At 41.5% G+C, this 24,421-nt stretch overlaps 1 protein-coding gene across 8 annotated transcripts in view; it reads left to right on the plus strand.

Annotated features, from left to right (window-relative positions):
* The window catches only part of MACF1 (microtubule actin crosslinking factor 1), a 257,548-nt gene that overhangs the window by 220,965 nt on the left and 12,162 nt on the right, over positions 1–24,421 (plus strand). For 6 of the 8 annotated variants that reach the window (XM_064281771.1, XM_064281766.1, XM_064281767.1 and 3 more), the window contains 16 exons: positions 2,098–2,253; positions 2,358–2,564; positions 2,703–2,822; positions 3,262–3,431; positions 6,800–6,959; positions 7,875–8,069; positions 8,424–8,552; positions 9,399–9,542; positions 10,003–10,191; positions 12,703–12,823; positions 13,329–13,492; positions 15,106–15,268; positions 16,559–16,713; positions 17,902–17,976; positions 19,197–19,214; positions 22,228–22,345. In XM_064281771.1, the coding sequence (XP_064137841.1) occupies positions 2,098–2,253; positions 2,358–2,564; positions 2,703–2,822; positions 3,262–3,431; positions 6,800–6,959; positions 7,875–8,069; positions 8,424–8,552; positions 9,399–9,542; positions 10,003–10,191; positions 12,703–12,823; positions 13,329–13,492; positions 15,106–15,268; positions 16,559–16,713; positions 17,902–17,976; positions 19,197–19,214; positions 22,228–22,345 (2,284 nt within the window). The remainder of the gene's footprint in view (positions 1–2,097; positions 2,254–2,357; positions 2,565–2,702; positions 2,823–3,261; positions 3,432–6,799; positions 6,960–7,874; positions 8,070–8,423; positions 8,553–9,398; positions 9,543–10,002; positions 10,192–12,702; positions 12,824–13,328; positions 13,493–15,105; positions 15,269–16,558; positions 16,714–17,901; positions 17,977–19,196; positions 19,215–22,227; positions 22,346–24,421) is intronic. The other 2 variants (XM_064281772.1, XM_064281773.1) reach the window with 1 other exon arrangement.

Below are 24,421 nucleotides of genomic sequence, written 5' to 3' on the forward strand. Positions count from 1 at the left end.
TGTTAAAATGTAGGTTCTGATTCAGTACATGTGTGGTAGAAGTGCAAATTTTCAGTAGGGAACTTGTTAGAAATGCATACTCTCAGCAGGGGTTTGAACTGGCACAAACCAGTTGGAAGCCCTGGGTACTAGTTTCTGCCAGTATTTCGTATTCATTCCTTTTCTACACCAGTCAGTTAAGACTTTACTGCCTGTCACTACTCAATGACAGATGGACTTTAAAAACAAGATTTTGTTTTTAGTTCGTGACTTGGGCTTAGGAAGGTAGACGGGGCATACAGGGAGTTAGACGAATGTCACACAGGAGTTTGGTTTCTAGTGTAAGTGCAGTGTGGGAGAAAATTTACTAAATCAGGAGAGAAGTATTTGATGTGGCCTCTCCTCAAACTCTTCCTCATAAAACAAATTATCTTCTCTGCAAAAAGAGGATCAAGGCATTTGTCTAAAAAGAGTGTTCCTTTATGAGTATGGAGTTTCACTATTCTGCGCTGGCCAGATCAGATGTGCAGTACAGGTTCAAATCTGTCGGCCACATCCATTCGACAGGTAGTTACTAAGCGTGTCTGTAGCAGGCGTTGTACTAGGTATATAGCGGAAACAATAAAGGTGTAGACCCTACCTCCATAGAATTTAATGGGCAGAAGGACATAAAACAGTCACAGGTATAAATGAACGTTTTAAGAGAAGCGTTAATTTCCTACAGTGCTTCTAGCGTGGGGTCTAGTAATTTTGTTCTGTGGTATATGGCTATAATTTTGATCTGAGTATATGGCTCTATTCCAGTTGTTGTACAGTCTGTCATCTATAGTTCCTGTGGAAGGCAGAACTAAGACTGACTAAAGAAACAGCAGGTTCTGGCCTGTAATCAAGAATTTTCTAGAGGGTTGTCCCAATAGTGGGGTGGACTCCCTTAAGAAATCATTGTCAGTGTACCTTGGTCAAGCAAAGGGTGGGCGTCCAGGGTAATTATTTTTTATTTTGAGGGAACATTACATATCAAATTTATTAAATGTGTTTGATACTCTGTTAAAGAATATATAGGTAAAAACAATGTGGAAACAATTCCTACCATCTAGGAACTTGCAGGTATATTGATAGATTTGATTTTGCCACTTGATTTGTTTAAACTGGGTGTATGCATTTTATAACATCCATTGTAGTATTTTCTCAGGTTTTAGCAGTAGCCTGAAAACACAAAGAAGAAAATAAAAATCGTGTAGAAACCAGTCAACTAGAATTAACACTAGTGTACATCTTTGGGTTGTTTTTTTTTTTTTTTTTTCCTTCGAATACATTTAGATATATTCATTTTTAACAACCTGTCATGTTCTGCTTTGCCTGCCTGTTAGATGGACCAGAGGCAGAAGTCATCACCAAGGTGTAGAAGTCTGAGGATGGAGCTTCTGGACTATGTGGGCTTGGGGTGTACTTGGGGAGAGTGACACTTGCCCTGAATGAGCCATTGTTTTGGCCATCCTGATTTAGATCATTTAGCATAAAGAAACAAAGTCCCTCAAAAATTATATCCAGTATAGTCAAAATTTTGCCTAGAATTCCATGGCGTGTTTCATTACCTTTTCTGTTTATGGCATAAGCATAGGTTTCAGACTAAGACATTTTCAGGTGCTGTATTTTATGAAAACATGTATTTAAACAGAGAGCACTGCAGTGAAGTACTTTTCTTTTAGTTGTTTTTATTCCACGAAAAGTACATTAAAGGAAGCAGACTTTGCCCAAACCAGACTGTGGACCCTGCAGCTGTCCCACTAAAGGGTCTGTTCCCTCACATTAATTGAATAGTTTTATTCCTGTTCTTTAAAGTCTCAGGAAGCGGAGAGTGGCAGAGAAAGCGCCCAGATGCTCATTGTGCTCACTTTTTCCTTCTCCATGTGCACGGTTATTGTCCAGTTGTGTCAGTTTCAGAAACTAACATTAAATGTCCCCTTCTTTACAAACAGGGCATGTCTGAATGTTGATTAAATGAGGCTTCCTTTTTAGAGGCCATTTCATTTGGTGTACAATTCACATCTCTGTCCATGAAGCAATAATTCCTGAATTTGGCACTTTTTCTTTCTTTCTTTTTTAATTAAAATTCAGTCAAAGCTGGAAGAGGCCCTCAACCTGGCAACAGAATTCCAGAATTCTCTACAAGATTTCATCAACTGGCTCACCCTAGCAGAGCAGAGTTTAAACATTGCTTCTCCTCCCAGCCTTATTCTAAACACCGTCCTTTCCCAGATAGAGGAGCACAAGGTAACTGTGACGTTATGATGTTGGTGCCTTCCTTTGGAAAGCAGTTGGAAGAAATGCTCCCCCACCTTACCTCAAGTTTTAAAAAGACAATATTTTTGTCTCAGGTTTTTGCTAATGAAGTAAATGCTCATCGAGATCAGATCATTGAGCTGGATCAAACCGGAAATCAGTTAAAGTTCCTTAGCCAAAAACAGGATGTTGTTCTGATCAAGAATTTGTTGGTTAGTGTCCAGTCTCGGTGGGAAAAAGTCGTCCAGCGTTCCGTTGAAAGGGGGCGATCACTAGATGATGCCAGGAAGCGGGCGAAACAAGTAAGTTATAAAAGAAAGATTCTCATTTCTTAAACAACCTCATGCTGCATGCATTGAGCCCCTGGCGTGGCTCTTGTAAAAGTATGGTATAGTTTGAATATTCATTCATGGTGCAACTATTTTCTTATCTAATTTTAGTTCCATGAAGCTTGGAAAAAACTGATCGACTGGCTAGAAGATGCAGAGAGTCACCTGGACTCAGAACTGGAGATATCCAATGACCCGGACAAAATTAAGCTTCAGCTTTCTAAGCACAAGGTAAAGCAGTTAATTGCTCGTAGGTCCTGAGCAGGGAATTCACTAAAGCTTAAAAAAAAAGCTTGCTAAAAGTGAAAGTCAGAGCTAGTCAAAAGAAAACTAGTTGGTTAACATTAAGAAGTCAAGATGATGGAGCCAGAGTCCCATTTTATCTAGACAGAATCCTTTTTCTCACTTAAATAGCAGTTCAAAGTAATTGTCTGGATTCACTACGTAAAAATGTAGGTCTTTTTGAAATTGTCATGCATTGCCGTATATGTCATAAACAAAAACTTATAAATTTTTTAAGGATGAGTTACTGCGAATTTTAGTTCATGAAGTGAACTAGTGATGTTCATCCTATATTTGGTTGTCAACCGGAAACTCAAATTTATTTCGTTCCAAGTCAAAAGTCATCTCACTTTTAATATGTTTGTTTCTTTTCTCTTTGGAAACATAGGAATTTCAGAAAACCCTTGGTGGCAAACAGCCCGTGTATGATACCACAATCAGAACTGGCAGAGCACTGAAAGAAAAGACTTTGCTTCCTGATGACACTCAGAAACTAGACAACTTACTGGGAGAAGTCAGAGACAAATGGGATACCGTTTGTGGCAAGTCTGTGGAGCGGTGAGCATAAATGTCCCCTTCACAGGTCTATAAGTTATCCCAAAAGTAAGAGGACCTGTTATTGGATTCCATAAGATGATAAGAAAGCTAATGCATTAATAACAAGCTTTGCAGCATCTCTTCATAGTTCAAAGAGAGTTATGAAATGACTGGAATAAAATGTATTAAAACACTGTCATTTTAAACTTGAGCCTTATTATATTAGAAATGGAGAGGGCTGTAAAATCAAGCCAACAGTAATTGAAGATCAGTAACAATATTGAGAGCTCTCACCTTGTGTCATGAGACACTGTGCAGAGCCTCTATATGCATTATCTCATTTAACCATAATAATACCTGACCTTTACTGAGCACTTGGTATGTGCCAGACAGTGCCCACTAACCATTTAATCCTTACAGCAACCACTGAGGTGGGTACTATTGCCATATTTTTACACAAATAATTAATGCCTTGTATGTTTGTTTGCCAACTGCGCCCTCCTCTCCACCCCTGAGAGGCATTTTTATAAGTGCCCCTGTGCCATTTTTTTTACATCTTTCTATGAAAAAGATTAGCAAAGCATGCTTACGAAAATACCTCATGGTAGAAGAGCACTGTTGGCAAGCAAACATAGAAGGCACACGTTATTTTTGTGAAAAATAAAATATTAGCCCATTTTACAGATGAGGAAATAAACACAAAGAGAATACTTAATTCCCCCAAGGTGAATTAGGCTGCTACTAAGTGGCAGAGCTGAGATTTGAACCTAGGCAGTTTGGTTCTATAGCCGGTACTTCCATCCGCTGTCACCCACTGTGTAATGCTGCCTGACAGTTACTACTGTATGTCTATGAGTTATATATTTGTACTCTTATTGTTTTTTGGTTTTTTTTGCTTTAGGTGAAAGTTTATAGCTCAATTTCTCATACAAAAATTTATACACATAGTTACATGGTACTAGTTGCAATCCCTATAATGTGACAACACACTCAACCCAGGTTTCCTGTGTCCCTCCAACCAGCTGCTGTCCATTCCTGCCTTCTCATCCTGTCTCTGAACAGGAGCTGCCCATCTGATCTCATGTATCTACCTGAACTAAGAAGCACACTCTTCATGAGTATTATTTTATGTTTCATAGTCTAGTCTAATCTTTGTCTGAGGTGTGGGCTTCGGGAATGATTTTAGTTCTGGGCTAACAGAGTGTCCAGGGGCCATGGTTTCAGAAGTTCCTCCATTCTCAGTCAGACCATTAAGTCTGGTCTTTTTTTGACGTGAATTTGAGTTCTGCTCCACACCTTCTCCTGCTCTGTCAGGAACTCTCTGTTGTGTTCCCTGTCAGGGCAGTCATTGGTGGTAGCCAGGCACCATCTATTTCTTCTGGCCTCAGGCTGATGGAGTCTCTGGTTTATGTGGCCCTTTGGAAACCCTGGTGGCGTGGTGGTTAAGTGCTACAGCTGCTAACCGAAAGGTCAGCAGTTCAAATCCACCAGGCGCTCCTTGGAAACTCTATGGGGCAGTTCTGCTCTGTCCTATAGGGTTGCTATCAGTCAGAACTGACTCAACGGCAACGGGTTTGTTTTTTGTTTCTTTTTGTTGTCTCTTGGGCTAATATTTTCCTTGTGTCTTTGGTATTCTTCAGTCTCCTTTGCTCCAACTGATTTGGGATCAATCAGTGTATCGTAGATGGCTGCTCACAAGCTTTTAAGACCCCAGACACCGCTTACCAAAGTGGGATGCAGAACATTTTCTTAATAAATTTTGTTATGCCATTTGACCTAGATGTCCCCCCAAACCATGGTCCCCAGACCCCAGCCCCTGCTACTCTGTCCCTTGAAGTGTTTGGTTGCATTCAAGAAACTTCTTAGCTTTTGGTTTAGTCCATTTGTGCTGACTTCTCCTGTATTGTGTGTTGTCCTTCCCTTCATATAAGGGTTCTTGTCTACAATCTAGTTAGTGAATTCCCCCCACCCTCATAACCATCAAAGAATGTTCTCTTGGTGTGTTTAAAACTTTTCTTGAGTTCTTACAGTAGTGTTTTCATACAATATTTGTCCTTTTGGGACTAATGTCACTCAGCATAATGCCTTCCAGATTCATCCATGTTGTGAGACGTTTCTCGGATTCATCATTGTTCTTCATTGTTGCATAGTATTCCATTGTGTGTATGTACCATAATTTGTTTATCCATTCATCTGCTGATGGGCATTTAGGTTGTTTCCATCTTTTTGCTATTGTGAACAGCGTTGCAGTGAACGCAGGTGTGTATATATCTATTCATGTGATGGCTCTTATTTCTCTAGGATATATTCCAAGGAGTGGGATTGCTGGATTTTACGATACTTCTATTTCTGGCTTTTTAAGGAAGTGCCAAATTGATTTCCAAAGAGGTTATATATCATTTTACATTCTCACTAGCGGTGCACAAGTGTTCCAGTCTCTCCACAACCTCTCCAACATTTATTATTTTGTGTTTTTTGGATTAGTGCTAGCCTTGTTGGGGTGAGATGGTATCTCATTGTAGTTTTGATTTGTATTACTCTAATGGCTAATGATCGTGAGCATTTCCTCATGTATCTGTTAGCTGCCTGAATGTCTTCTTTGGTGAAGTGTCTGTTCAGATGCTTTGCTCATTTCTTAATTGGGTTATTTGTCTTTTTGTTGTTGAGGTATTGCAGTATCTTATAGATTTTAGAGATTAGACCTTTGTCAAATATATCATAGCCAAAATTTTTTTCCCAGTCTGTAGGTTGTCTTTTTACTCTTTTGTGAAGTCTTTGGATATAAGTGTTTGATTTTTAGGAGCTCCCAGTTATCTAGTTTCTCTTCTGGTGTTTTGTACTCTGACTTTTTTAATGAAGCCGCTGAGGTTCAAAAAGGTTACGAGACAGCCCAGAGTCATACAATTGGCGTAGATTTAGGAGTTGAACTCCTGTCTAACTCCAGACCTTATCTAACTCAAAACTGACATTCTCTACTGCAAGGTAGTATAATTAACACAGACCTTGTGTCATTAGGGTATGTCCAGATGTATAGCCACTGAACTATAAGATGCCAAAAGGGCATCTGTATCTGTCCCCTGTACTACTTAATCCATTCTTGAGAGCAGTTTGATTAAAAATGTCTAGGCATGTCTCAGTCACTTTTTTTTATTATTATAGTGATATACACCCAACAAAACATAAAGCAGTTAATCAATTTCTACATGTACAATTCAGTGACATTCATTACATTCCTCAAATCTTAATCAGTTTGAACAGTATTTCTAACTGTTCAACCATGAGGTCCCTCTCTTTATAGAGTTCAAGCAGTATTCCCTTTGAGCAGTCAGAACTGTGGACCATTCATAAAAAGAATCCCTGAACATGATAGAGTTTGTGTGTTTTCACAGGCAGCACAAGTTGGAGGAGGCCCTCCTGTTTTCAGGCCAGTTCATGGATGCTTTGCAGGCCCTGGTTGATTGGCTGTACAAGGTGGAGCCACAGCTGGCTGAGGACCAGCCTGTGCATGGGGACCTCGACCTCGTCATGAACCTCATGGACGCCCATAAGGTGAGGGGCAAGATTTGGTCTTCATGGAGAGAAGGCTGCTTGGTCCCGTACGTAAGCGCACGTTCTACTCTATGTTAACCGCTTAGGGAAGAGAAAGCCTGACAGAGCCTATGTCTCTGCTTGTCTGAGAGGCTACTCCTTACCCTGTGTGTTTAAACCAGCTGTTTCTGGGGTTCTGCATCAGCCACAGAGTGTTCACCAAAATTGGTTTGATTCACATTTGGCAGTGTATGAACTTCACTTTGAGGTCCCACCCTTCCTGTTTGTGTCCCTCAGTTGAGTCATAAAACAAATTAAAATTTAGATGGAGACCCTCAAAGATATCCATTTCTACCGACTCCCAAAATGGAACGGAGTGCTTTTGTAACTACTTCTGAACCTAAGAAGCCCAACACCATGCACGCCAACGTTCAGCATACCCTCCACATTATCCCATAAAGATTATAGCCTATGGGACAATTCTACTCTGTCATGTAGGGTCACTGTGAGTCATAATAGGCTGCATGGTACACAACACCACCACCAGTCATGCTGAGCTGTATAATGTCCTGTTTTAGTACAAAGCATTCAACTTTATCAGCTTCTTATTATGTGCCTAGCAGATTTGTTCTTATTTAATTCCCATTATTCTGGAAATGTTGGTATAACTACTCCCATTTTACAGATGAAGACACCAGAACCCAAGAAAGTTAAACAACTTTTCCAAAACCAGGCAGCATAAATGCCTGAACTGACACTTAGAGTCAGATCTTCTGGTGGGTTCTTCTGTGTAGATTTTCCTGCCTTCCTCTGCATAAAAGACAGAATTGGAATCTACCAAGAAGAATTGAACTAAATAATACCTTTCTCTGTGGCTTGGCCTCTTGGGCTCAAAGCATTTTTCAGACAAACTAACTCTTCTATTTTCTTTTCTAGGTTTTCCAGAAAGAACTGGGAAAGCGAACGGGAACTGTTCAGGTACTGAAGCGGTCGGGCCGCGAGCTGATTGAGAACAGTCGAGATGACACCACTTGGGTGAAAGGACAGCTCCAGGAACTGAGCACCCGCTGGGACACTGTGTGCAAACTGTCTGTCTCCAAACAGAGCCGACTGGAGCAGGCCTTAAAACAGGCAAGACATTTGCTGGGACAACCCAAAGGGTGGATGTGAGCAGATCTGTTGTCGTTTCCTTGTTAGGATCAGTGCCAGCCAGTCTTGAAATGAACATAACAGAGTCAAAAATTGGTGCTGTAAATATTCTATACAACTTTAACACATACTTATATTAGAGAAATAATTAATCCAATTACTGACTTTTTGAAGATCTACAAATGAAAGATGGCCTTTGTGGGGCTTGGATAGGGCCATCAAATGTCTGTGATAAGACAAAAGAGCTCAGGACCCCAATGCCTTCCCTGGCATGCCCCAGTGCCTAGGACCTTGGCTGCAGAGAGAGGTTTGACCTTTTCTGCTTTGTTATTTTAGGCAGAAGAGTTTCGAGACACAGTCCACATGTTGCTGGAGTGGCTTTCTGAAGCAGAGCAAACGCTACGCTTTCGGGGAGCGCTTCCTGATGACACAGAGGCCCTACAGTCTCTCATTGACACCCACAAGGTAATCCAGCCCCAGGGTACAGTGATCTGTGCTTGGGAACAGCAGACTTCCTGTGAGAAAAGAGCAAAACCAGAATGGGCCTGGCTCATTGGCCTAGCAGGAATGAGAGAGAAGTGACTGGTTTTTGTGACACCTTAAAGATCAGCATTCATTGGTTTCCACAGAAGTTTACATGCTGGCTGTAAATAAGTCAAGCAGTGTGGCATCATGTAAAGAAAAACGGGGGTTGTTCCACCCCCATTACCCTTCACTGGCACACCCCTTTGTTTGACTTCCTTTTTATCATCTTTGGGCCCTAATCTAATCCCCGACAGCCACTTACCAAGCTGCAGAATATGATACAGTATGTGGGGCCTCATTCTGACCGGTCCTAATGAGGTGGGGAAGTGTTGTTTCCTCTTTTCTTTTTTGTGTTAATTTTACCTTACCCCCTGAGAGATTTTAATCTTGGTTTTGTCATTGTATTTTGTTGTGGGTATTTTTAAAATATTGTAGTGTTTTATAGCTGTCATATTTGTGCCGAGGCAATACTATATTAAAACTATGAAAAAATAAAAACAGGGTTAAAAAAAGAGAGTAGAACTAACTCACAATAGGGAAAGGGGCTTTCCTCTGTCCTAGTCTGTCATCTCTGGTAGAGAAGGTCATTCCTAGGTAAACTGCTCACCTTCCCCGTATCTTAGAACTGGAAAGAAAATGCCAGAGAAACCTCCATAAGGGTTTTTAGGGATCTGTGTCAACACCTGGGGGGAAAAGTACACTGACTTTTTTTCCCCCTCAGGGCAAGCTAACAGTCCTGCTAGAGTAGATTTCTTAAGTTTTTATTTTAAAATCTTTTTTGTTTAGGAATTCATGAAGAAAGTAGAAGAAAAGCGAGTGGATGTTAACGCAGCAGTGGCAATGGGGGAAGTCATCCTGGCTGTCTGCCACCCTGATTGCATCACTACCATCAAGCACTGGATCACTATTATCCGAGCTCGCTTTGAGGAGGTGAGTCACTGGTTTTAGGGGAAGACTATACAGGCCCGATAAAATGAGGTTATAGCAATAAAATACTATAGAGTTTTTTTTTTTTAAAACCAAGTAAGAGTCTTTCTCAGTTTCTCACTCACTGTGAATATCTCATCAGAAATTAAGTTAACATTTTAGTAACAACTGTTTTCTTGGTAACGTGCAGACCTGGAAGAATGGTGCTGGTATCGAGATATGTTAATTATCTCCAGTAGACACATTGGATGTACTGTTTCCCTCCTTCCTAAGATGTACCAGATTCTCTCTCAGGAGCCGGTTTCATATCCCAGCGCTGTCGCTGGGAGGAGTCAAGCCTCTCGACTGCTTTGGGTGCTCTTTCCCCTGCATGATCATCGTGAAGATAACATGGAAAGGGCTTTGAAAATGCAGAGGGATATGTTTGGCTGAAAAAGGCAATGCTTTCTTTCTCTCCGCACAGGTCCTGACATGGGCTAAGCAGCACCAGCAGCGTCTTGAAACAGCCCTGTCAGAACTGGTGGCTAATGCTGAGCTCTTGGAAGAACTTCTGGCATGGATCCAGTGGGCTGAGACCACCCTCATTCAGCGGGATCAGGAGCCGATCCCCCAGAACATTGACCGAGTGAAAGCCCTTATTGCTGAGCATCAGGTACATTAATCACATTGTGTGACCCTCAGTGTTGCCTGCATTGGTCATGGAGCCTAGTTTGTTTGCCATGTTAGTGTTGTACTGCTGCATAACAAATTACCACAGACTTAGCAGCTTAAAACAACACACATTCATTATCTCAGTTTCCATGGGTCAGGTGGGCATGAGTCAGCTAGGTCCTCTTCTTAGGGTATTTCCAGGCTTAGATCAAGGTGTAGGCCAACGTTAGAGTTCTCATCTAGAGCTCAGGGTCCTCTTCTAGGCTGCTTCAGGTTATTGGCAGAATTGATTCCTTAACGGTAGTAGGACTAAGGTCTCCATTTTCTTTGTGTCTGGCAGCTCCTAGAGGCCTCCCTTGGGTCTTTGCACTTGGCCCCTCATGACATGGCAACTTACGTTGTCAAAACTGAGAGGAGAAACTCTCCTGTTTCCTATGACAGAGTCTTATGTAATACAGTGTAATCAAGCAGTGACTATCTTGTCATATTCACAGGTCTTGCCCACACTCAAGGGGAGGACATTGTACAGGGCCTACACCAAGGATAGAAATCTTGGGGGCCAACTTAGAAATTTGCCTATTACACCCTATTTTTAATGACCTTCCCTGGAACCAAGGACCCATTGGTTTATTGCCATTTCATCCAGGTTCAGAAAGAGCTCTTGCGTGAATCCAGAGATAGGCTAAGAAAAAAACACATCAAACCAAACTGAATGAAGGAGAGATCAGTTGAACCATCTTACTAATACATCCTATGAGGCAAATAGGGTTTTTAAACATGATAACTTATGCTGAATACAAGCATGTGTATTACTTAGTTATATTATGGGCAGTGTCTTTCAGTGCATGTGAAAAATCACCCTCACCAATGAGTACTCCCTGTCAGATTTACCTACATTGACTCCTTCCTGACTAAGTAGTAAAGATTATCTTCTTTCTGCTATGCCTTCAAGCTCTTTATTTCTGTTTACTCTTTCTTTCAAAGCTTCTAGATCTGTCCTCTCAATCCTGTGTCCCTCTTGAGTTACCACCATCGTTTCCTCCCTCCCTTTTCATCCAAGCCTCTTGTTCTCTGTCTTCTTTTCTCATTTCCCACTTGCTCCCCAGCCCATTGTGGTCTGGCTCCCACTTCCCTCCCACCCCCACAGACCACTTACACTGCCCTGTTCACATCCTACTGGCTGAATCCAACAGATGCTTTTCAGTCCTGAATTTATTTGACGAGGGAGATAGTTGGCTTTTCCTTCTCAAAACTCTTCTTTTGACTTCTGTGTCCTTCTATCTTCTTGTTTTCCTGTGGTCTCTCTGATCATTATTTCTCAGTTCCATTGCCCACTTGTTAATGTTGGCATTCCCCAAGGTTTCATCCTTCCCTCTTACACTACTGTCCCTTCCTATAGAATTTTATGTACTCCATCTGCTTCAGCCATCGCCTTTAAAACCAAGGCATCCTATATTTCCTTCTTCATCTTCAGCACTGTCATCTCCTAAAGTCCAAACATAGAGGCAGCTCTGAAACTCGCATTTTATCTTTGCCTCCTTGCTCGTCCCCACCCCTCCCTTCCAAACCTGCTTCCTCTCTCCCCATCCACCCGGTCACCCAACACAGAAGCCTGTGATGTGTCTGGGACTCATCCCTTTCCTATACCCCCTACATCTAGTCAGTCACCAGGCCTCATCTGTCCTACTTTGAAAATACCACTCAGTTCTGTCTTTTCCTGCTTTGGCTCAGGCCCTCATCATTTTTTGCCTCAGTTATTTCAGTGGCTTCTTAACCTGTTCCCCCCCCTCCCCCCTGGCTAGTTACTCCCTGACCATGATTCCATCTCCACACTGAATCCAGAATGATAGCTCTCGAACACAGATGTGATCATGTCTAGTCCCTTGATCAAAATCCTTTAGTTGCCATAAGCCACCACCATCCCTCTACCCTCCTCCCCTGCCCCCCACATGCTCTTAGAATAGAAATCCCAGTCCCTTAGCCTGGCACAGGCTTTTCTAAATTTTCTTCTGCCTACCTCTCCAGCCCCACCTCCACCACTCTGATTGCATCCACTGATACAGCCGGGGACTGAAAGGGCCCTGGCTCACAACAATGTCAGGCTTCCCTGGCTTTACCCATGCTGTGCCCTCTGCCAGGACTACCCTCCCCACAGTGTTTGGCTGATTCTTCAACCCTCAGGACAGAGCTCAGGCACCAGTCTCCAGGTGGCACCATCTTGGGCTGTGAGCAGCCCACCCTAGGTGCTCCTTTGGTACCCTGACTTCCTGGTTTTCATCATTTAGCTGTTTGCTCCTTGAAGCAGAGGCGATGTCTTACTCCTTCAGGTCTTTAGCACCTGATAAAGCCCCTTGCTCAATCATGTTTCTTGAAAGGAGTGAGAGAGTATGTGAGGTCATCCGTCAGTTGGTCAGTCAGTTATGGGCTTGGCCAGTGTTAATAAGAAGTTACCTAATTCCATCTGAGTCCAAGAAAACTCTCAACTCTTTTTCTTATTGTTTGCATTTAACAGATGTTTATGGAGGAGATGACACGCAAACAGCCTGACGTGGACCGGGTCACCAAGACATACAAAAGGAAAAACGTAGAACCCACTCATGCACCTTTCATCGAAAAATCTCGCAGTGGTAGCAGTATGTTTGCAGGCCGCTCTGTTAAAATGTTTCATTCCTGCTAATAGAAGAAACTCACTTTTCTTACACTGGCAGTAACAGCACTCCATTTTCTTGGGTTGGCATGAAATTTTGAGGTGGTTAAGCAAATTCTTTTGCAGTGGCCTTTCCATTGTTCCAATCGTCAGTGTAGGCTGTCTGCATTTGGTTTACACTAGTTTCATCATCAACTAAATTAGCTCCTGTAAAGTCCATTACTTTTTGAGGTGACGTTTCCTCAGTTAAGGCAGGACAGAATTGGGCGCGATTGTAGTAGGAAAGAAGCACTTGTTGGCTGGGGAGAGAATCAATAGTTCTGGAGTTACTATGCTTCCATATCTAAATATTGCCAGCCTCCATATTTCTTATGTCAATTACTGACTAGATATTACTATAAAGAATATCTAAGTTTATACTTTGTAATGATTGTTTCTCTTTATGACCTGAAAACCATCTTTTCTAATCTTGTGGTTATTCTTTCTTTTAGGGAAGTCCTTGAGTCAGCCCACACCTCCTCCCATGCCAATCCTCTCACAATCTGAAGCTAAAAACCCACGGATCAACCAGCTCTCTGCCCGCTGGCAGCAGGTCTGGCTGTTAGCACTGGAGCGTCAGCGGAAGCTGAACGATGCCTTGGATAGACTGGAGGAGGTAATGGCCCGCTAAGTGACTTTCTGTAGAGGGAAGTGACTTTTGATCAAAAGACAGCACTTCTGAAGCCCTCTTAATATGACCTGTGTGCTTCAACCCCCTTATTCAGTAGTCAAAACAGGCCCCTGTATGATAAAAGACTTAGATTTGTGAGGAAACTACTCAGGGTAGAGTTTAGCTGTAGCGTATAGTTATGGAAAGCAAGAAGCCAGCCAGTCCATATGAGGGTCAGGCCTGTAATCTGATCCTCCACAGCACTTTGCTGCCAATGAGAATCAAGAAAATAACTTGGGAAAGTTATCTCCAGTTGTATAGCTTATCACAGAAATGACCATTATTAATCCCTTTGTTTAAAGATATAAGCTGTAAAATTATGAAATAAGATTAATTTTTATGATCTTGCTATTATTTGTCTTTACTAGATCACAAAATGCAAATTTATTTTGAAGTATCATTAAAAACCCATTGCTGTCAAGTTGATCCTGACTCCTAGCGACCCTGTAGACAGAGTAGAACTGCCCCATAGGGTTTCCAAGGCTGTAATTTTTATAGAAGCAGATTGCCACATCTTTCTCCCACTGAGCAGCTGGTGGGTTCAAACCACCGACCTTTGGTTAGCCGCTGAGCACTAAACGCCACCAGGGCTCCTCCTGAAGTATCATTACCCACTCTACAAAATATGTTATTATGCTTCCCAGTTTCCAAAACAAACTTCTAATATCTTTTATGTTTCTTATTTGTGCATATCAAAGCAGCTATGCCTGGAAGTGAGTGTTCCATGTTTTTTGTTGTTATTTCTGTAGGTCAGTTGAGTTTTAAGCGTTTTTGGTCTTTAGTTTTTTTGTTTTTTGGGTTTTTTCCCTCCTTTCCTTCCAACTTTGGAGTTTGAAAGACTAGGGTGGGGGGAAACCGCTGCACTGTTTAGGTCATTCTGAGCGTGTATCACTGATAGAGTTCAAGTGCTGAAGATCACCTTGCCCACTACACAGGCCTGCTATTTTCTCTCTCAAGGCCAGTATTTAACACGGAAGTCAAATGGGCAGTTTGCTCCCTCACTGAGGTGCCATTCCAAAGAAACATGCTTGGGTTCAGGGTTGGGTTCCTAATGCCTTCACCCAGAACTCCAATTATCTCATTGAAGTCTCAGTGGAAAATGATGGGAAACATGAGCCTTCTCATGTGGGCTGTATCTGTGGTCATCATGCCTCTCAAACTAATGTAAGTGCAGGGTGCTAAGGACCTCCTTTCTGGAACCATTCCTTCCTATCTGAGAGGGTGATCCTTTAACGAAGTCCAAAGGGAAAGCAAGGCTGGCTCCACCCATTTTTGTTCTACGTACTCTGTATTTTCCATGGTGGTTCAGTTACTGTTTCTCCCACTGTTCCAGTATACCACAGCTTGTGTAAATAATCGCGGCTTTAATAATCTCCTTTGGGAGGAGCCAGATTGTACCTTCACCAATGAGACAATGCAGAGATAACATTGTTGGTGTGCCCCCCACCTCCCCGGAAGGCCTGCATGGCTTTATTGGACGTCTGAGAGCTTCAGTATGATTTGGGATGTTTGAGGGTCACAAATGATAGCTCTTGTTGACACCTCTGATTTCTGTTTAGTTGAAGGAATTTGCCAACTTTGACTTTGATGTCTGGAGGAAAAAGTATATGCGTTGGATGAATCACAAAAAGTCTCGGGTAATGGATTTCTTCCGGCGAATTGACAAGGACCAGGATGGGAAGATAACACGTCAGGAATTTATCGATGGCATTTTAGCATCCAGTGAGTTCAGAAATAATTCCAGACACAGGAGTTTCTTGCGCTTTCTTTGTAGAAGCAGGTGATATTCTGGTGAAATAGTCTTTCTGAAGTTAACGCTATAGTCCCAGGAAAGAAGTAATGTATCTACTTAGTAAAATTGGTTTTGATGGAGAGAAGAATCTTTGACTGGGAATTAAAAAAAAAAGCAGATCTGGTGTGGCACATTGTGGCAAACAAAACATGTTTGGTGTATAGATAAGGAGCTAACTTTTGTGAATGATGAGGCTCTAAGTAAAATGTTTTAAAAAAACTTTTCATAGTAGCAGTTTCTGACATCTGTGTAACAGTTTACAAAGTATATGGCCTCATTTATTTTTAACAGAAGAAATAATTAAGGCATAAAGTGGCTAAGTGACATGTCAAGATCATAAAACGTGTCACAGCTGTGCTACTTTACATGAAGTGGTTAGGAAAGTTCTGTCTGGAGATGGCATTTGATCTGAGACCTGGATGATGAGAAGGTTCCAGCCATGTGACCAGTTTTGGGGGAAGAGATATAGATAAACAGCAGGTACAAAAGCACAGATGTCGGAATGAACTTGGCATGCTCTAGGGATGGAAAGGTTAACATAGCTGGAGTGTCATGACCTAAGTAGGAGAGTGGAGAGAGAGAGTTGGAAGGGAAGGCAGCAGCCAGAAATTGCAGGGCCTTGTAGGCCATGGTAAAGAATTCAAATTTTAGTTTAGAGACAGTGGGACAGTGCGCAGCCACCAGAAATTTTCAGCTGAGGAATAACATGATCTGATTTATGTTTTAATGAATTACTCTGGCTGCTGCAAATATTCACATTTCCCTTTTGAAAAACAGTCTGGCAGGAACCTAAAGCAGTAATCTTAACGTAGAAAAAAATCTTCATGCTATTCCAAATTGTCACTATTCTGAAATAACCTAAACATCCAGCAGTAGTGGAATGGATAAGTAAATTTTTAAGCTGGGTGGTAGGTGTATGAGTGGTTGTAGTATTTGGCCTTTCGTTATATCTGAAATATTACTTTTTTTTTTTAATTGCATGAGGTAGGGGAGCCTATAAGCAAATATACCAAAATATTAACAGTGAGTAGTCTCTGTGCTGAATTTATGGGTGGTTTTTATTTTCTTTATAATATTTTGTATCTTCTAAGTTTTCTAAAATGGACAAATATTGCTTCTCAGAAGAAATCAAGACATAAATATTTTTCTTTCAAGAAGTGTTTATATAACCTCCAAAATAAACCTTGTTAATGTTTCAAAATGTGTTTCCTTTTTGCCAGAGTTCCCTACCACCAAGTTAGAGATGACTGCTGTGGCTGACATTTTTGACCGAGATGGAGATGGCTACATTGATTACTATGAATTTGTGGCCGCTCTCCATCCCAACAAGGATGCTTATCGACCAACAACCGATGCAGATAAAATTGAAGATGAGGTGTGGGGAATAATTGTATTTCAAGTATATTCCTGATTATGGGTTTTTACTGTCCCGAATTAGGCTGAGTACGTCTGCCATGTTGGCCCGTTGACTATATATTGGGAGGCAGTTATGTGAAGCTCTGTTTTGGGATCTCCTTTGAGGTGATGTTGAGCAGAGAGTCCCAGAGGACCTCTTTGACTGTTGACGTCTAGCTCAGCTCAGTTGAATTGTTGCTGAAGTGAGTCACATCTGTGTGGTTCTCTAAATTTTACAGAGAGCCTTCCCAGGGTACCACACTCGTCCTGTTCACAGGGACCATGTTGCTAAGAACTGTCTTGTCTCTCAGTCCTAAGCATCCTACCTCAGAGTCCAGGGGAATGGTCTTCATACATAGCATCTAAGGGATGAAATGTAAAGTACTGTTTAAGATCATGTGTAACCACAGAGCTTTCTGCCTAGTTAAAAACTGTATTATATAGAATATAGTGTCACATTGAAAATAGCAAATTATTTAGTTTTTTGTTGTTGTTGGGTGCTGTTGAGTCAATTCCAACTCATAGCAACCCCATGGGACAGAGTGGAACTGCCCGATAGGGTTTTCTTGGCTGTAATCTTTATGGAAGCAAATCACCAAGTCTTCTCCCACGGAGCCACTGGGTAAGTTCGAACCACAGACCTTTTGGTTAGCAACAAGTGTTTAACCATTGCACCACCAGGGCTCCTTCAGATTCTTTAGTAGCATGTAAAAATCCCAGGAGTCCTCGATGGCAGATCCTGGAAAGGGAGAGGATGCCAGACAGGTCTTGGGAGCAGCCCTGGAACACCCCAGGACTGGCTTCCAGGGAATCTCAGACTCATAGGTTGAAATTCAAATCAGTTCATAATTTGCTTTACTAGTCTGTTTATTTTGATGTACACATATTAGATGTTTACTCTGAAGGAATTTTCAAGCAGGCTGGAAGAATGTGTTTTATGTTACTTGGGAATTTCTTTCATACTCTTTCTTCCTCCATGTCTCCATTACCTCAATTAGTAAGTCTAACATTTATTTGGAATAGAAGATAAACACATACGTCAAAAGCCTGAAATGCCTAAAAAATGAATAATGAATAGCTTCTGTTTACATGTAAAAATCTCTGTTTCTCTGAAGAGTAAGTCCTGCTTTCCCTTTCACACTTTTCTTTTCTTGTCTACAACCAATAGGTCACAAGACAAGTGGCTCAGTGCAAGTGTGCAAAAAGGTTTCAGGTGGAGCAGATTGGAGAGAATAAATATCGGGTAAGGAAGAGAAAACCAGTCCTTTGTGGTGGTTGTTTCCTCACAACAGAGTTGATCCTTATAGATAATCAACTTGACGTGTAGCAGACTGGATAATTCCACCTTCCAGCTACTGATGCTTGGAGGCCCGAGCCCATGGGACTTGAGAGGTGTTCAGACTCTGACCCTCATCTCTGCAGATGTCAAATGTCAGGTGTTCTGTCCTGTTGGGCTAAGCTTGGTGTCCTACATAGCTCCATCTGAAGGATATTGTCCTATCTAGCTAGACGGTAACTTGTACTTGAGTTATGAGATAGGAGACATTTCAGAGCCTTCTGTTTATTTCACTCTGGTCAAAGTCTTTAGGGAAATGAAGGTACCTTACCGTGAAATAAAGAAAAAATTGTATCTAATGACTGACCATTCACCTCCAAAGGGCCACATGGCAGCTGGTCATTGTGAGCCTGAGAAGCTCTAAGGCTCAGAGAATGCTGGAAAAACTGTGTCTGGGTCCCAAGGGATACCCTGTGTGCTCTGGACTGGGCTACAAAGGGACCTAGATGTGTTAGGAAGATGCCAGGCTTAGTGGTCTTCCCTGGAAAGCTGTGCGAAGTGTGGCTGTAACTGACAGCCATTCTTGTGTTTTAGCTTTAAGACCATTTTCACCGGGTGTAGAAAGGACGTGAAACCGAGCTCCTAAAATACATTCAACAGCCTGTCAGGATTCTTTAAAGTCCTAAGGAAAATCTGGGATTGGCCAAGAGGGTTTAGATGGCCAGGTCTGATTGCACGGTTATGTGTACTGAGTTAGGAAAATGTGGACTCCGTTAGTACATCAAAAATGTCTCCAAGGTACGTCAGAACCGCAGTAGACTGCTGTTAGCTGGGAGTGTTTTCATGGTTTTGCCTTGAATCCAACCAGGGCATTTAGTAAATAAAACTCCAAGTAATCTTACACTTGCTTGTTGGGTTTTGTTTTCTTGTTTTTTAATTGCCTATGAGAGAAATGAGTTAGCAAGAACAACATATATTGGAGAAGTTAGAAAGTTAGGTCTTCTTCATTTGTAAAACCACATCCCCGTGACAGGAGCTCCATAAGAATGTGGTCAGCGTGTGTCACTCTGCTTGAAGACTGGTAAAGTGACTATGTGATTTTCATACCTTAGTGTTAATTTCACAAAATGTTCTTTTTTTTTTTTTTTCCTTCCATTCCCTCCATCCTTTATTCTTATTGTCTGTAGTTCTTCCTCGGCAATCAGGTACAGTGTGCCTTGCAACATTCTCTTTCTCAGTGGAAATGGTCTGTGTAGTTAATGCTGCCTGTTCTTTGCTGTGGGGAGAGAATGTAATCTGAAGCATGCCTGGGTCACATCTGGTTGTCTTACCAAGTGGAGAAACTGTGAAAACAACCAGTATTGCAAAGCAAAAGAATATAAATACATTTTTCAATCAAAATTTTTAGGCTAAAGACAGTGGTATTCTGGACTGAGTTATAAATAATAATGGTCCAGGGGACATCGAGACTATAGTATCAAACCATTCCACTCCTAAAAAGAGTCTGGTCTACCTTGGAAGTGGAAACACCACACAGCACAGTCTGATTTATATCTGTCTTTTTGACAGTGAACACAAGTTTTATAATCTACACTGAGTGAAAAAATCCTGGGTTGCTTTAGTACTTAGTCTGTTTAAATACGTTATTAATATTTTTACAGGTTATCCTCAATTTACAACGTAGCCGAGTTATGACAAATTGTACTTAGGACTGTTCATTTTGTTTGGATTTTTGTACATCATTAGTAATATGTACTACATACGATGTTGCAGCATGTAATTTGCTGATACCGTTCTCATGCCAGCCCCCAAAGACAAAGATCGGATTTATAAAGATACTGATAATAAAAGGCAATAATAATGAAAACTAAAAAAAAAAAAAAATTGAGGTATTCGACTTACTTACGTCAGAACTGACTTAGGACGGAGTTGTCAGAACAGAACCCTGTAGTTAGTTACACTTGAGAAGTGTGGTGTGGAAACCATAATTGGCTGTAGCCTGAACCTTGCTGATTATGGCCAGCCAACCAAAATCTAATGGGATCAAATTACAGATGTATAAAAAATGACTCCACTTGGTAACTTTAACCCTTCACATCTTTCCGAGGGCTCTGGGGTCCTATGTCTTTAAGTGGAAGGAAGTTGCATGGGTAAAATCTGTCTCTGATATGAAATTAATACTACTAAGTTTATTTGAGATCCTCAATTAATGTTGAGTTCCAGGCACTATAATAATAACTAATTACATTAACATTCAGGGGCAGTGAGAAAAACAGAGGATGGGAAAAAACTAAAAATGAGGACAAACTGGCTTTAAATAAATCATTGCATAAGAGTGCCAAGTAGAGCCTGTTTGCTAATGACTACACGTGGGTCCTAGGGAGTTCTTTGAAGTGGCACCAACATCTCCTCTACCGTTCCACTGACCAGGCGAAGGTCAGATGGGTTTGTTCCAGTGTTGGAAACAATATGAAGCCTCAAGGATCACATGCCTGTGATTACACAGCTAATGTCAGAGCCACTGCTGTTGCCTGACAACCACCTCTGCCAGGTTTTCCCAGGCCACCATTTTTAGAGCTGCCATAACCCCTTCAACCAGTCCTCACTCTGGCCTCAACTTCCCCAGCTACTCTGGTTGCTGGCTTGGGTCAAAATTCGTTTCCCCATAGCTTAACAGAAACAAGTTAGAGTCTTTCAAAGAGAGGTTTAGTAAAAAAATTAAAAGCCAAAAATGAAATAAATGGCATAATTCTAAAGGCTGACAGGTAAATTGCAGAACACAGAATATGTAACCTAAGAATAAAGTAGCTCTTTCCTGATTCACTCTGGTACATGTACAGGCCCGTAGTCCCATCTTGCCCTCACCCATCAAGAGAAAACCCTTCAGCTCTTCCCAGAACCTGTTCCCGCCCCACACCCCCATTCTCACTCATTGGGCCCAGCTTCTGAGGGCGGCTTCTATGGAGGCCAGAGGGCAGCTTCCTTCCCAGGACAGGGTGTCTATTCCCTCACATCTCTGGGTTCCCACATCAGTGCTCTTTGTACTACACTGTGCTATTGCTGTAGTCACTTTGAATGAATATTTTAAACTGTACGAGATGAAAGTGTAGGACTTTTTATTTTCAAAATAAAGGGCTGAGGGGGGGACTATTTTTTCAGTCACCTTGCCTGTGCAAACAGTGCATTTGAGTCAGTGCGGCCATGCAATACAGTGTTACCACAGATGGTTTTGAGGGAGGTTACTATGTGTCTTTCTCAAGCATCCTTTCTGGCGTTTTCAATTTTTGAGCCTTGTTTCAAAGTTTTGATTTCCCTTTCTAACTTTGCAAGGCCTAATGAAGTCCCTCTCCCCCACCCCTTAGGAACATTCTGGAATTTAAGTAATTTCATTTCTCCAGTCAAAATGTTTTATTTTTGCTTTGGGATCACAGCATGCTCCTCTTTTGTTGCCCTTTACTTCATTTTAGGACAAGAATCATTTATACGATGGCAAACTCAAAATATTAAGACAGATTGGAAAGTAGAAAAGGAAAAAATAATTATCAGAAAATCATGCTTGTTTTAACATCCCAAAATGACTATTGACTACAATTTGTAATCAGCATGGAAAGTTAAAATTTTAATTCATTCAATTAAATTTTAGTATAAATGATATCTAATCATTTGTTCAGCTGAAGAAACTTTTCTGCTGGTGACATCGTAATTGGAGAATTCTTAGGGTTTATTACTGAAAATCTGACACTTAAAATCAGATTTCCTTCTAAGCTTGTAAGGATAATGACGCTTTGCAAGGGTTTCCTTAAGGCTCGGAATAGTGTTTACTCTTCTCCTTTTACTGTTGAGCACGCTGTATTCAGAAGTTGACATCCACCTTTTCTTTCATGAAAGTAAATTAGTATCAAAAAGAATGTTGGGTTTTAATTTGGTTGGAATCTTTAAAGGAATCAAAGTGGGGGATTATTTTGTCTCCTTTCCCCTCCCCCATTTTTGGTACAGGAGAGAGGGTGCGACCTTTATCCCAGTAGTATGTTTGATGTTTCTGTCTTTCTGGGTTTAAAAAAAAAATTATGAAAAATTTAAAAATTCAAAATATCATTTCAAATTCTCCCAAACCATCAAATTGTCCTTCCTGTCTGAATACAGTGTGCTTTGGAAAGAAGAAAGCATAGGCCTGCTTTAAGGTACACTTACTAATTAAATCTTCCATTGATTCCACAGTTTGGGGATTCTCAGCAGTTGCGGCTGGTCCGTATTCTGCGCAGCACAGTTATGGTCCGTGTTGGTGGAGGATGGATGGCCTTGGATGAATTTTTAGTGAAAAATGATCCCTGTCGAGGTAAGGAACCATCCTGAGCATGAATTACGTGCTAGGTATGTCCACACTGTTGATGTTTTGTGTTTTCAGAAAGTGTTGATGGTGGAGTCTGTTTGTTGGTGTTCTGTTTCGTCGTAAGCAGCCCACGTGTGGTCCCACCAGCACAGATGAGAACTCACGGTGTGCCAGTCAGAGTAGACCAGGGAGAAGCAGCAGGAGGGGCCGATGCTGTCGGGGCAGACAGGGCAGGGAGGAATGCAGTGATAAGAGTTGAGAATGTATTGGTATTGTCCGAATCTTTGTTGGGGGTGTTAAATTACTACTGGCCTAGAAGGGAGCCCGATGAAGCCCTTTGGATTCCCCCTTAGTGCTTCACTCCTTTGCCTGTAATTCCAGCGACTGAAACGGGGGGAGGGATTGGGCCCTTCCCATGCCTGGAAGGACTGGTGAGCCCTCTTGACCAGGAGGGAGGATAAAGGACACCTAGCAGTGAGGCCAGACACCTCTAAGACAGATGCTCACCTAAGCAAGACCATGGCTATCTGTCTAATAACCATGAAAAGGCTGGCACACCAGTGCAAAGGTGAGAGAAAATCATAAATTTACTATGAGCATGACTGATGGCACCTGCAGCTACAGGCGTGTGAGGGCTGCAGCCAGGGAGAAAATACCAGTTGCTAAATCCTCTTTGCCTAGGTCCTTTACTTTCTACTGTTAGCCAAGCTGCATGTGAGGATAGGAGGCTCCCTCTGTCTGCCACTTTGTCTCTTTCTTGACCAGTTTCTGCGTTTCCTGCTCTGTCTCTGTTTCTGTGTGTTTATGTATTTTTTTTATTCTAGTTCACCATCCTGGGAGTAAAATAAAGCGCTCTGACTCCAGCTCTTCAATTTCCAGTCAGTCTCCCATAGGTTGGCTTTTAAGCTTTGTCCCTCTTACCCACACCCTAGCCCGTTGAGAATGGCTTTGCTTTTCAAACTGTAACACCTCTTGGCTCTGTGATATCTGTTGCCTTTATGAATGCTTTGAAATAGCCAAACCTTAGCTTTTCTAACTTCTGTGAATTGACAGGGCAGAAAATACGCCATGAGACAGCACCTGTGGGATTTGTTCTGAGTTTGTATTTATTTAACAAATACGGCTTCACGTGCCACACACTAGTATAAGCACTTTACAAATAATAATACATTTATGCCACATAGCCACCGTATGAGATTAGATGTTACTATTATCTCCACTTCACAGAATAGGAAATTGAGGCAGAGAGAAGTCAAATACCCTGCCTAAGGACAGACAACTAGTAAGTGGCAGAGGCAGAACTCGAATCCAAAGCAATGTGTCTCTTAACCACAGAGCTGTGTGTCTCAGAGGCCAGCATACCCACCACCACCCCTTTTTGTGTATATTTTTGGTCCAGCCTGCATAATTAAGTTATTAAGGCTTATTTATAAATTTAGAAGAATAAATATTTACAGTACAGTTATATAACTTTTTTGGAACTAGTTTATAGTCAGATTCTGAAACATTTAAAGGGGACAGAGCAAAAGAGTGCAGTTCTCACATGAATTCAAATGTGTCCACGAATAATTCCTTTTATTTTAACTCGTTCTAAATTTAGTAAACCAGAGTGAAAGCTAAGGAGTATTTTCACTGAGAGTTCCTTTTCTAAAAAATAGTTCATCTTTGAAAGCAACTTTTCTGATGAAAACTTGAAAGGGTTTAAATGGGGAACAATATATATTATTTTAACCTAACTCAGTAAAAAAACAACATTATTCCTTTTCAAATCTATTGATAAGGTTTTATCTTTTCTTGTTATGTATTGGACTAAACAAAAGACATACTGCATGTGGCATTTTGGAATCCCTGGTTGCCTGTTTATTTGCTGCTTGCTCTACTTGCTCTGTGTAACATTATGCTGCTGGCCAAGGAGAACACTGCTTGCTTTGTCCATATCTTAGTATCTAAAAATTGGGACCCCAAAGAAATTTGGGAAGGCCATCTCTTAGCTATTTTCTGTGGAACATAGTAGCCCTTTTCAGCATCCGTTGGAGCAAACAAGGTAAGGCTTTCTTCTGTGCTTCTCAAGGAGTGCTTTCC

This window comes from Loxodonta africana, chromosome 3 (assembly GCF_030014295.1).
Source record: "Loxodonta africana isolate mLoxAfr1 chromosome 3, mLoxAfr1.hap2, whole genome shotgun sequence".
Lineage (NCBI taxonomy): Eukaryota > Metazoa > Chordata > Mammalia > Proboscidea > Elephantidae > Loxodonta > Loxodonta africana.